The sequence below is a fragment of the Clavelina lepadiformis genome, chromosome 3 (genome assembly GCF_947623445.1).
Source record: "Clavelina lepadiformis chromosome 3, kaClaLepa1.1, whole genome shotgun sequence".
Taxonomy (NCBI): Eukaryota; Metazoa; Chordata; class Ascidiacea; order Aplousobranchia; family Clavelinidae; genus Clavelina; species Clavelina lepadiformis.
Window position 1 is genome coordinate 19,283,286 of NC_135242.1, and position 13,544 is coordinate 19,296,829.

At 35.8% G+C, this 13,544-nt stretch overlaps 3 protein-coding genes across 4 annotated transcripts; all 3 read right to left on the minus strand.

Moving 5' to 3' along the window:
• Nucleotides 1-1,269: 1,269 nt before the first annotated feature.
• LOC143448823 (dnaJ homolog subfamily C member 3-like) lies at nucleotides 1,270-10,314 on the minus strand. 2 transcript variants are annotated; one of them, XM_076948719.1, is made up of 13 exons: nucleotides 10,101-10,309; nucleotides 9,853-9,963; nucleotides 9,408-9,502; nucleotides 9,197-9,301; nucleotides 8,956-9,096; nucleotides 8,642-8,823; nucleotides 8,256-8,375; nucleotides 8,082-8,187; nucleotides 7,398-7,518; nucleotides 7,087-7,219; nucleotides 6,432-6,580; nucleotides 1,949-2,146; nucleotides 1,270-1,675 (listed from the first exon to the last, which is right to left on the minus strand). In XM_076948719.1, exons 1-12 carry the CDS (start codon nucleotides 10,183-10,185, stop codon nucleotides 1,977-1,979), a joined length of 1,518 nt encoding a protein of 505 aa, XP_076804834.1. In that variant the 5' UTR covers nucleotides 10,186-10,309; the 3' UTR covers nucleotides 1,270-1,675; nucleotides 1,949-1,976. The 2 variants fall into 2 exon arrangements, with proteins under 2 accessions (XP_076804834.1, XP_076804835.1); XM_076948720.1 differs by lacking the exons at nucleotides 1,270-1,675; nucleotides 1,949-2,146 and adding an exon at nucleotides 5,862-5,995 and having other exon boundaries at nucleotides 10,101-10,314.
• On the minus strand, nucleotides 2,166-5,448 carry LOC143448822 (uncharacterized). Its single transcript, XM_076948718.1, has 2 exons — nucleotides 5,344-5,448; nucleotides 2,166-5,054 (listed from the first exon to the last, which is right to left on the minus strand). Exons 1-2 carry the CDS (start codon nucleotides 5,423-5,425, stop codon nucleotides 2,752-2,754), a joined length of 2,385 nt encoding a protein of 794 aa, XP_076804833.1. The 5' UTR covers nucleotides 5,426-5,448; the 3' UTR covers nucleotides 2,166-2,751.
• On the minus strand, nucleotides 10,305-11,859 carry LOC143448824 (centrosomal protein of 295 kDa-like). Its single transcript, XM_076948721.1, has one exon. The coding sequence runs from the start codon at nucleotides 11,656-11,658 to the stop codon at nucleotides 10,768-10,770; it is 891 nt and encodes a 296-aa protein (XP_076804836.1). The 5' UTR covers nucleotides 11,659-11,859; the 3' UTR covers nucleotides 10,305-10,767.
• Between the last annotated feature and the right edge of the window lie 1,685 nt (nucleotides 11,860-13,544).

Below are 13,544 nucleotides of genomic sequence, written 5' to 3' on the forward strand. Positions count from 1 at the left end.
ACAACGACTTGCATTACGTTCTCAACTTAAAATGATATCAGCAAATTATTATCAGCTGCAAATCATTGATTCAAGTTCTACGAAATGCACTGAGTAATGAACCGAACAAGATTACCTAGTAACGTAGTTGATAAAGCAGTGAAAAAGTTCACCTGCGTAGAGACCGACACAAGCATGATAACTGTGCCCGTAAACGGCGAAAAGATTTAAAGTGAATAAAAATGCGAAACGTCAATGAAGGACGTTTCCATTTCAGCGTTTCGTCATGAAGTAATTCGAAAAAAATTTATATGTTTTAAACATATCTTATGCTCGTTCTTTTATATACATCTATTACAAACTCAAGTTAATAATGAAATTGAAACTAAGCTCAGTGATGTTACTGACAAAATGGTTACTATAACTTCTTTCAGCTAACTTAATACAACTGCAGTAATGTTTGCCACAAACAGAAAAATGCCATTGTTTTCAATTCCAAGTTAAACACGGGAAGTTACATCGTAAGCATATGCTAACTGGCAGTCAGTCATCATAATGACTGTCTAAACTCTAAAATATCTGCAACGTATTTTCGTCGTTTAGTGCCGTAACTGATGATCAAGATTTAAGAATGGTGTTTTACTGCACGCCTAAGTTGTTGTTTTCCGTCACCTAAAACCAGTTTATGGGTAACTCCCTAACCATACCGATGAAATTAGTAGGCTCAACTCCGAGGTTGAATGCCCCACGAGGAAACTTTAAACCGCAAATTACTACGAACTAATGCAGCTGCCTACTTGAAGATTGTTCCTCAGATCATACCATTTGGCTAGAGCGTTGAGTTATTGGTAAAGGTCTACAAAAATATTTGTCAAGAAGCCCTCCCTAATCTAAATTAATGCTTAGCCTTGTGTTTGGGACTGCCCTATTTCTACCGGTTGCTTTTGCGCTGTTTTTCACTAACGCGTTGAAAATTGAAGGACTCTTGACTTTTTACCTAATGTTATTATGATTGCCGACACCACCTGCTTGTAGTGTTTTTTGCGTAAACGCTGAACGCTTGTCAGAGTTTCTCGATTGTAGCGCACAATCTTTCGTTATTACTGTTACCGTTTGCGACATTTGCATGCCCTGCAATTACACTTCTTTTAAACAACATAATTCTTAAAGTCTTCTGAGATCAAACCTAAGCACTTCAAAAATTGAAATAACGCTTTCCTTGGTGCGAAAAGAACAACATTTAAAAAGACTGAGTACACCTTCACATTCAGTTCTAAACGTATTCCGATATTTTCTATTGATTTGATGTTTATTTTCAATTTGCTAAAACAAAATAACAATTTTGCACATTGCTTGGTATCATAATAGTGAACCTTTGCAAGAAACAAAGCAACAATGCACCATTCTATGGAAACAGCACATTTTAAGAGGCATGCATCAATGCGAGAAAAACTGGTAGTTGACAACAATTTCAAGTTCCAGTTAAATATGTTCCTCATGTGGGCAACCTCTAAAAAGCCCTGATTAAAAATGATAAAATTAACACTTGCTTTACACCCTCTCAAACTTAAAGGCTGGCCAATGAGGTCTCATCCATTGAGTCTTTAAGTTGAACAGAAGGCACTTACAAGAGAAATCCTCCAAGAAAAATAAATAGGGGAAATGCAGTGAAATGTTGCATGCCGTCGAGTAAAGTCTTTAACAGAGAAAAATTAGTTAAAAAGCATGTTACGTAACTAAAGGTAAGATTCATAAAGTAAACAAACGCACTGATCTGAATAACAACAGTAGTTGTGAAAAGTAGAAATTGTTCAGACAATAAAGTAACATTTTAATAACCAATTTCCACAAACTGGTGTCAGCCAGCTGAATGCAACTACTACACACGATCAACATTTTGTAAAGTAAATTTAAAAGACCTCATTATATAATAGGTTAGATAGAACACAAATAGTAGATCTTAGGCTACCTCACAGTGCAGACAACAATTGATCTTTTCAAAACTCATCATGAAACGGATCGAATCCTCCAGAACCTCCTCTCCCACCTCCGAAGTGGAATGTAAAACCTCCACCTCCGCCACGAAATGGATTAAAACCCTGTCCTCCTCCTTGCTGTTCTTCAGGATCAAGAGGATCGACTCCAGCATCAAACTTCCGCCTCATTTCTGAAATAAATTTGGTGCATTGTTGGCAAAGAAACAATAACCGCAGCGGAAAACAGAGAAACAATGAAATAGACAAAAGTATTTAAGTACCTGGAAATTGTTCTGTGTGGTTCTTTCACAACCTTCACTCATTCTGATTTATTTAAACTACCTACGAGGCTACTGTGTAAGTAATATCTTTGTATCAATGACGATATACTAGCAATTAGGTTTATTACAAATTTACAACAAACACACAATTTGCGGGATTTGAGTAGGCAAATTCAGTAGTTGGTGTCCCATACAATACAACAAACTCTAATTTTGTAGTCTTGTAAATTTGCAGAAAGTGTTCTAATACCACCTCAAAAATAAAAGCTAATGTCTTAATTTTATCTATGTACTAAGATTTACATGATATACAATTCAAATGGCAAGCAGCACAACATACATACAAGAAATCTTACCAGACACAATAATAAAATAACACCAAAGTCTATGAAGTGAAGATAAAAGATGTAAAAATCCATCAATGTACCGTCAGTAATGCTCACGATACCTTATATGTGTATATAAAGGAAGCTGGCACAAACACAATTCATATACAATGAAAGAGGGTAATATTTTCACAGTTCTTCATGAGCAGGTCGATGATGCCTTGCTGATTGTTGGTAATCACGATGATAATGCTGATGGCCATCCCCCTGTGTTCGTTGCCGCGTAAACTGCCTTGGTTGTGATCCCCTCGTGTATCGTGAGTCTTGCTGTCGTGCTTGGAACTGTTGCTGTTGTTGTCCAGCATAAGCATGGTATTGCTGTCGATTTGGTGGAGGATGTGACTGTTGTTGATTTGATCCTTCATCACCATAGTCTACTTTCTCTTCTTGTTTACGCCATTTTTGCTCGGCTCTGCGTTGATTTGGATCTTCATAGGAAAATCCTGTTTTATCTTTTCTTGGCATTTCTTGTCGCGTGTGCGACTGTTGTTGTTGATGATGCGTCTGTGCTTTCCCTTGTTGGCCGGGTTGAACCTTTATGAGATTTCCATGTGCATCTTTCACAAACACATTTCCCTCGGAATCATGATAAACTTGTTGCTTTGGAAGAGGAGGGGGAGGTGTAGGTCTTTCCTCACCTTTTGGCTTGAGAAAATCACTCTGCTTGTGATTCCTTAATTGATCTTTTAGTCTCTGTCTTGCTTCTGATGCAGCCATAAAAAGCTTGTATCTTCCATCAGGAAAACGCTCATAGATATTCCCTATTCTGTCGGAAATCTGTTGCCGCTCATTGTAAAAGAGTCCTCTAGGAAGATCAGAGCTTGTTCCATGTGCTTGTCTTTGCTGCTGAGAATGTGCAGTTGTTGATCTATGTTCACCTTTATGATGTTGTTGCTGCTGCTGGCTTTGGAAAGAGGTTTGATGTTGATCCTGAGACCTGGACCTTGCTTCTTGGTTCATACCGTCATATTGGGACCTTTGCGTTTGCTGAAATCGAGTGCTTGAGTCCTGCTTTTTGTTTTTATTGTGGGGACGATGTGTCCAGTGTTGGTCAGTGGCTTGTTTCTGGTTGTCCCATTGTTCCTGTCTGTCGCTCTTTTTGTCGTCCTGCTTCTTAGGAGGAGGTTGTACACGCATGTACCAATTACCATCCAAACCTCGAACATAAATGTTTCCTTTTTCATCTCGATAGCTATTCTCATTGGGTTTCTGTTCAGCGTCTGGCTTATTGCTTTGACGTTGTTGCGACTGCTGACTTTGCTTTGACGATGATTGGGTTTTTCTGGTTTGAGTGGGAGGAACCTTCTTTTTTGTTGGGTCAGGTGGGGGTCCATTGTGCACTCTCCATCGGCCATCTTTACCTTTGTGATACCACCTCCCATCTGTACCTCGTGTGTACTGTTTTGTTATTTCTTTCTCCTCAGCAGTCATTGTTCTTTTCTTCTTAAAAGAAGTCTTCTTCTTTTTAGTTGTCTTCTTCAGTACCGGTTTTTCATCATGATGACGCTGGCGTTGATCTGCAGATTGCCTTCCATCTTCATATTGTTGAGGTTCACTTTGTCTGTCTGAACGACGATAACTTTTGTCATCTTTCGTTGCCTTTCCTTGCTGATATTGTCTGGGATCTCCAGCATGCTGACGTTGCTGTTCATCGAAGTCAGTTTGATAATTTTGTCTGTTCTTGATAGGTTGATGTTGAGAGCCAAAACTTTGATGAGGACGCTCAAAATGACGTTGTGATTGAGATGTTTGCTGTCTAGGATTAGGGTGACTTTGCCTTTGTTGGGAAAATTGCTGATGCTGTGTTGCATGCAATGGGTCTTGTCTTTGGTCACGATTACGTTGTTGCCAAGCAGACCTGAATCGATCTTCTTGACCACTTTGCCAGCGTTTAGAATGACCTTGAGATTGCTGGCGTTGCTGTTGACCAGAACGTTGTTGATCTGTAGAACTTCTTTGTTGTTGGTACTGTTGACGTGGTTGTTGAGGTTGTGTTGGTGGTGGTGGTTCCCTATTTTGAGTAGGTTGTCTTCCATAAGGCTGTGTTCGTTCTTGTTGCTGCTGAAACCTTGGATCCTGATGTTGAAATTGCCTAAAATGTTGATCTTGACTCGTAGGATCAGTTTGCTTGGTTTTTTGTTCATTAAACTGTTGTTTTGGTTGTGGTCTGCGAGCATTAGGGTTTGGTCGGTCAAATCCATCCGCCAGAGGATCCATTCTAGGAGTGGTACGGCGTCTGTGTTCACTGAATGACTTAAACAACTCTTCAAAAGGATTATCTTCCGACTTTTCCTTTTTTCTGCCACCGGCATTGTGCTGAAAAAAGAATTCAAACAAATTGCCTGATCTTCCTAAAGCTTGTTGCTTTTCCCATTCAGCAACATCTTCTGTGTCAAGTGGATCATATCCATCATTAAATATGCGAACTTTTGCTGAAATGTTTAAGAAAAATGCTGAAATATATTAACAGTAACATGTGGTAATATTAATAATTTTTGCATTACACTGATAAAAAGCAATTCATAACTTAATTTTAATGGTGTGCTAATTACAAAAAATCTAAATCTACAATTACATTTACATAAATGATAATGTACTAACTACCGGTAAATTGCTAAAAATGGCATGAACCATTTTTAGACGTAGTTAAGTCAGTAGTGCTAATAATAACCAGCTAACAAAAATAGTTAAAGTAAATACTTAAGACGAATATTACTTTACCTTGATAACCCATAAGCAGAGTCAGGGTGATTTCAATGGACATGAATAATAAAAGCAGATGCAACAGATAGCTGAAAACCATCACCACGTTTAGTTAAAAGCAAATACCACAAACTGACTGGCATCCGACAGGTTTTAAATTTCTCATAAAACACCACAAGCGATGACCTGAACTTAGTGATTTCTGTCTATCTGCCGGTATGAATGAACTTGAATTTTCATACATAAGTTTTTATTTGTAATACTGCATTCTACCACAACTGTGTTAATTCCTAGCACTACATTAAATAAGGATAGTAAATTTAGCGGAGCACTAAATATACACCACACTGGTATAACTGCCAGTATAAGGTATGAGTCTGCTATTCTGTATGCAACCTAAGTCAACTGTACTCAAGATACTTTAGTATTTTGAGCAAGAGTTTTTCATGAAGTATGCTTCCATCAATGACTGGCTACAGTTTATTGATTGATTTCATGGGTTTACTGCATATCAGCATATTTGATAGCTTTCATAAGAACAAACCCACAAAGTTACGACTACATCTAACAAGAATTTCAAGTTAGTACAAGTAGGTTAATTCTATTCTAATCCAGTGGTTCTCAAACTTTCAGAAACGCAATGTGTGCAAACACTTGTGTGGCGACTAACCTGTGAATAAAAAATCTTTATGACGCATGATACACATTCTGAAAATGTCGCTTTAACAATTTCAATGTAATGAGATTTATGAGTGAAAACTTGATAATTAACAACCATAATTATCCGAAACATGGTTGAAATTGTTTAAATGGAAATAAAGCTCTAAGTTGATGTACTATAAACAAAAAAGTAATTAAACCGAAAAAAATCTAGGTAATAAAAATGGTAACATTTTCACAATAGCAATTTTGCATCAACAGAAAGGCTTCAGCACTGGTTGTCACTGATATCAGCCCCAAATAATAGTGTACGATAAAATTTGTTACAAAAGCATTTTGGTAAAGTATTCCCATATTAAAGAACATTGAAACATTCCACAACACTGCCATGTCACATTGTTTGAGAACCACTGCTCTAAATTCATGAAGTGCTATTTATTACATACCTTGATCACTTAACACTTCTTTTGCAGATGCAATTTCAATGAATTTCTTTTCAGCACGCTTTTTTTCTTCTTCATCCTGGAAATTGTCTGGATGCCATTCGCGAGCTAATTTTCTGTACGCTTTAATAATATCTTTCTTTCCAGCATTTCTATGATAAATATACATTAACATGATTTCAATACAACATTTCAAGTAAATTAATTTCCAAACAGCAGGAACGTTTTTTATCAGTTGAGTGAAGTTAACTGCTATGATAAACAAAAAATATTGATCAATCAATTTAAACCATGAATCTCAAACTGAAATTGCTCAGAGGGCCAAACGAAGACTTTGAATTTGCACGAGGGTCAAAATACACACTAAAAAGTTGAAAAGATACGACAGTAATGAATAATGCTTTACAAATGTTTAATACAATCTTCAATTTACTCTACTTGCTACATCATATTTTTGTCTGGTTACTTTGCTGGAAGCGTTTTTTCATCAAGGACAAACATGTGGCGCTTAAAGGGTTAATTGTTCATTCTTTCAAAATTGAAAAACACATCAAAGGTCGCACAAGAATTTATCAAGGCCTCATGTAGCATGTTTGAGATCCCTGATCTAGACTAAACCAAGCACACAAAACATTTATTAACATCAACATGGACAAACCTGGAAACGCCTAAAATTTTATAATAATCTCGTTTTTGTGATTGCTTTAAAAGCTTTTGTGCTTTCTTAAGTTTTTCTGGTAACCCAGGATAGTTTTCATCAATTTGTGCCGCCCTTTGTAAATCATCCACAGCTAAAAACAGGAAGCATAACAGTCTAACAACAGTGCATACTTATGCCATGACAACATACTTCTTTAACTTAAACACAAACTTACATAAATAAAAGGTTAATAACAACGTGTATATAGTTTTTGTTAAATGCTATTCTAAAGCAACACTGTTATCTACTGTAACATGTTTCTACACTACCTTCTTGATAATCTTCATTTTGTGTATGCGCTTGAGAAAGTAACAATAATACTGGAATATTGGAAGAATCTAAAGCTATCACATCGTTGGCAGCCTTAATGGCTTCAACTGGATTGTGTGCCTAAATAAAGTAAAGCTTTTTACTGGAAAACATTTACAAATTTCTTACAACTGGGCATTTATTCAACCAGATGCCAATTTGAAATGCAAATACATGCTGATCTAAAAACCTTTTTAAAGATATATTCAGCATGTACTGTTAAAAAGCTAAGAAAGTAACTTAGCAATACAAATTTGGGTAAGTTTGGGCTGATATTGTGAAGCCATCCCAAGTCCTTTCTACACTACACTCCATTGTTAGTAATAAGAGCATGTTGATTGATGTTGTTTGTTGGCTCAGGGCTACATTAATACCCTGGTACCTGCTTTTAATTTTCCAATTTGAGTATGCAAATGTGAGAGCAACACATGACCAGCTGCGGCTCTTAGATCATTGGTAGGTATAGATCGTATTGCAGCAAAACATGCCTCCAAGGCGGCAGGAATATTTGTCTTTGACTGCCCCAAAAAACGTTGCACATCGATAACAAGAATCATTTCAAAAAAGTTGTTGAGAGCCGCGACAGTAGTGCAAAAATATTATGCCGTACTCATTTAAATGAACTTTTTAAAGATTTTACTTACTTTTACAAAGCATTCACATATTTTTAATTTAACTTCAATATTAAGTTGATGTATTCTTGATTCTTGTGCAAGTGCTTTTCTGTATTTTGCCACTGCTTCAGTCCAGCTGAAAACATTTGTTAATGAGCAAATATTCAAGTCAATGATGACACATTTACTTAAGTGACGACTTACTCTCCCTGAGCCATTTTGTTTTTTGCGGCTTCCAAGGTTTTGAATAACTTTTTGACGCTTTTGTAATGGGCATAGCATTCAGAATGGTCTGGATCCAATTTTAAGCATTCACGAATTTCACTGTAAGTTAAGTTACAGTTAAGGAAACTGGAAGCTAGGACATGTTTCTAAACTTAATAACAGTCAATAATACTCTGCAAAGTTTCATGATAGACTATACAGATATGAAGTTGCTTATGAATGTCATATTTCAATCATTCAATGATAACATTTGCTTTATATAAAAAAGGAAAACAGGAAGAAATAGGTATTAATATTTATATATAATATTATCCTATATATATAAGGTATAATAATTTTCCTTTTCATATATTACTAGGCCTTACTCGAGTGACTGTTCCACATCACCAAGGTTATACCACAAAATGCTCATTCTCAAAAAAGCTCTGGTATTGTCCAATTTTAAAATAGTTGTTGGCTTGAGGTCACTAATTGCACGACGCAAATCTCCAAGATGCTCGAATGCCAATGCGCGCATTTCCCTGTAGTCTGCATTCCATGGGCAGGACTACATCAAGAAATAAGCTACAGTTAATATCATATTGAACTGCAATAGACTTTATCTCACACATTACACAAAACTCAAGCAACATCGGTAAAAGTAACGTTCCAACAATGAATGGGATAAGTACACCGGCACCTCAATCACTTGGTTGAGCAAATTTATCGCTCCGTGGAAGTCTTTGGCCTCAAGGAGCTTACTCGCGTGATTTACATTCCTGCGAAGTGGACGTATCTCCTCCACTTTGGCAGTTGCTTCTAAGTGGTCTTCATGAGCAAGCTTAAAATATATATACAAAGAAAAATAAGAACACGTGTTTATATTTTATTGCCATTTTATGTAATAAGCATAGCATATAACAAAGGCTAAAATCCTTTACCACAGCTTCATAATCTGTTTGTGCCTCATTAAATTTTCCCATCTTCAAAAAAAGGTTTCCACGTTGTAACCTGGCTTGTACAAAAGACGGCTGTAGTTTCACAACCTGCAGAGTTAAAAAAAAACAGTATTTTCATACGTGTTTTTACACCAAAATAACTGCAATAGGAGTAATAGGAACTAAAGCAAACACACAACAGTCCAGAAAATACCTGGTGCAGATCGGGAAGGGCAGATCTTGCCTTCCCCATGGCAAGATAAACTGTTGCTCGCATGTAATAGGCCTGATAATTTCGATCATCCTTATCTGTAACAGTTCACTATACAGTATATCATGGACTGGATTATTTCAACATTTTAACATAAAACAAATCATGTTTTTTTTTAAATTGCCAAAATTGTATGACTCATATGGGCTTGTAACTGTAACTTGAATCATATGTGTAAGTGGCATATTTCGCTCGCTATGTATGATATTAATTCCTTAATCATAGAATCAAATAACATCATAAATCCTCTTTAACAATATAGTACAACAACAATATACATAACATTTACTGCACATGAAAATTACGATAAGTAAAGTTTCTTTAAATACAAAAAAATGACGTTGCAAAGTACTAAACTAGGAGGCTACAAAACGTATAGGTGTTTTACCTATGGCAGTGTGAAAGTGGGTAAGTGCATCTGCAAGCTGCCCAGCGTTCAGTAGTTGATTTCCCCTGGACAGATGTTTCTGAGATTCTGCCTTCTCTACTCCTTCAATACCTATTAAAGGTATTACCAATCATAGCAGTAAAGTTTAAACAGTAAACAATTATATTGAATATAATTGTATTGCACAGGCTAATAACATTTAAGATGGTCGAAGATGCAGACACCAAAATTTAAAACATATTGCATACCTTCAAAATGCAAGTCAAGAAGCACAAGGATAATGGGAACTTGTGACAAAAGTTTTCTTGCATGCTTCTTGAAGCATTTTTCCATTATGTCCAACTTGATGGTAGTTTTGTTTTAACAGAGCACCAGTTCTTCTTGACACAAATTTTTAACTTTGTACCGTAATTAATATTGTATAACCAATTTAAAATGATTTTCTAAGAAACTCTGGTGTCATAAAAAAATGCACAAATATAAAAACAGTGTAGACTATGTTATATGAAAGACAAACATTCAAAACTAGTCAAAGAACGCTAAAATGAAGACTCAAAGCTACTCGTATCTATCTACAACCTCAGTTCACTTGGGTAAGAAAGTGACAAAAGTGCCCCAATAAACAAACAGTGAACTATTTATATTTCACTGGTATCATGCAAAACTTATAACTGTAAGCAGCTACTCACTACTGCACTAAAAGTATCATAAGTGGTGGAATTATACATGACGTTATAAAAAGTAGAAAAGACAATGTGTTTCAACACCAATAATCAAAAAAATTTCAGAATAATAACAGAACTTTTTTTTATGTTGATGATAAATAACAAAAGGTGAGCAAACAGTCCTCATTCTTGCTGTAAGTGTGCTCAATTAATGATAAAAAATGAGATTAAAAGTTAAAATATTTCAAAATTATGCCATTAAATTTTGTAAGCTAACATCCAATGCAGGTGTAGCACATACACCAGTCACATTTCCCCTGCGTTTCAGTGCATCTTTCTTTTGCAATTGCTTCAAATCATTTTCAAGACTGCGGTATTCATTTTCCATTCTTGTTTGCTGTAAAGCAGCAATATGGCGGAAATGTGCACGTTCCTGTTGTGCATTTTCAGTGCATAATTGGTTTTGCTTTTTTTGCAAGATGATTTCTTCTTCTTTAAGTGCAGCAGCACGTGCGTCATCGAATGCATTTCTTTCCGATCCAGTAGCTCGCTCCACAAACGAACACCCACTTTGGTAAGTACCAGATGTTGCGTTGCCACTATTCTCGTGGGATGTTCCAGTGCTGTCCTTGCTGCTGTTTTCAGGGTTTGGCAACATTGCTATATGTTTTGCTCGAAGCTTCTCCTTTTGAGAAACCAACTTACGGCGATTCACTTCATCCTTCTGTTTCTTTTCTTCAATTGACCTGATGGTTTGCAGTTGATTTACTGCATCACAATAACGTCTTTTGGCTATCTTCTTTTGTTCTTGAAACATTGCTTCTATTAACATTTGATCTGGGCAATTCTCTCTAGCATCTTTTTGAGCTGTGCCAAACTCATTAAGTCCTTTTGCATATTTTTGCTTGACATTAGCATATTTTACTTCTTTACTAAGTTCATGCTGTTTATTCAGCTCAGATGCAATATCTTGCAAAGCATTGCTTCTTTTTTCTTCGACATTTGAACGAATGTTTTTAGCAATAGCCTGTCCTTGTTGTCGTACCTGAAGCAATCTCATCCTCCTACGATGCTTTGTTTGCTCTTCAAGCAGTAACTTTGTTTCATTGGGACTTGGAGTAATTCTTGATCTTGTCAACATGCTGTTTGCTTTTATAAAACCTTTGGTTTGCCAAGTAGGCCAAGTTGATTGATTCTTGATTGGTTGTTGATTTGGTTGATTGATTTTTGACTTTCCTTTTGAATTTTATCCTACTTCTTTGGTCTAGATAACCCTTACTATAAATTTACATTGTGTGAGTAAAAAAACCAAACCAAAGAAACTGTGAAGATAAATATAAGAAAAACACAATTTAAACCCCATAGTAAGTATATAACTTTCTACGGAAGCCACACTCTCACAAGCTACAGACACTTAAATATGAGAAATTCTACTTATAGAAATCTGTTAAATATCCGACAGTAGTTTGTAGAATTGCCATTTTGTGCTATAATCTGCTACGAAGTGACTATTTCAACCGTATCTGTTTACCGATGTTGGAAAATCACACTAGTGTGACCGGCAGCTTCCCCTTGCTAAGTCTATTACTCATGTTTTCAACCCAACTGGAAAATATGGTTGTTTTCGACAAGAAATCATGCATGCAAAGAGGCAAATGTTCGTTTGATTACGTGCACGGAAGTCTCAATTCTTTGTTTATTTATAATAAATTGGTGTGCAAACAATCTGTTTATCTTTTTTTGTTTGCTATATATTGGTGTGATGAGTAAAATATTTGGCAAGCACATTTATGAATCTCGTGCAAGCAGGTGCCACACTCTCCACTATGGGTTTTGGACGAGGAAACAAGAAATGTTGTTTACCAAAGTAGCATTTTCAAAATTCGGTAACCGGCAGCCGGTGAAACAAATGCTGTCATATCTATATATTCATAAGTATTACATTGGTGTTTCACAAATTTTGGCATTACATTTAAAGAGTGACTATTTCACCGTATGTAGCTCACACAAATGTTAAATATGAGCGGTTAGATTTAGACAAAGGCCATGCAAAAAGTTGATTTTAGCTAGTTAAGGTTTTATTCGAGTTAGGTTAGGTTTAGGTTACTATGCTATAACATTTAAGTTAGTTTAACAAGAAACCGTAAAAATAGCTTTGAGCACACGAAATTTTCCGATGAAATAGTGGCAGCCTTACTTTTATTGGCGTATTTATCCGGCGCACTGAACTGAATGCAAACTTTCCAGTACGGCTGTGAGACCTATAATAAGAACGGTAAATTACCATAGGTAATCCGTACAGCCATACTTGAAACAAAAATTTATCTGTTTGAAAAAAATAATTTTATAAACAGAAAATTAAACTTTATACTTTAAATAAGACTTCTGTCACTAATCACAATACACTAGGCCTAGTTTTTATCGTATGTAGCCTAGTGGCCCTGATGTAAAATCTGCACATAAATTTGAAAATTTCTATCACGGACCTCTGTGAGCTTACGATATCTATGTTCATTTAATAACAGACTCTGGAGTACCAGTAATCTGCTTATTATAATTAGCGTTAATTTAAAATCTGTTGGTCTGTGACCCACTAAATTGTTCATCAAAGTTACAGCCTAGCAGCAACTAGCCTGGGCCGTAAGATAAAACGTAAAAATCCCCTGAAACGAAATGTTTTCATAATCATTATTCAGTAACCGTGGGCAATTCTCATTGGTTAAAAAATGCTGGGTAATCTATTTTAGCTTGACTAGGTATTTTTTTCTTGGTGACGCTAAAGAGTACGATAAGTTACTATTTATTTTTTTCAGGCAAATTAAACAATGTAAAAGTTTTACAGCATGATATTTTCACATATAAGATAGAATTTTTTTGCATACTTTTAAAAAAAAATAAATGAAAAGGAGGGAGAGAGAGATAAGACGATAAGAGGGTTTTTAAAAACAAACTATTAACCATTGCATTTTTTACCATTAGGACACGTAATCAGTAGGACATAAGTGGAACAATTATTATTACACCATA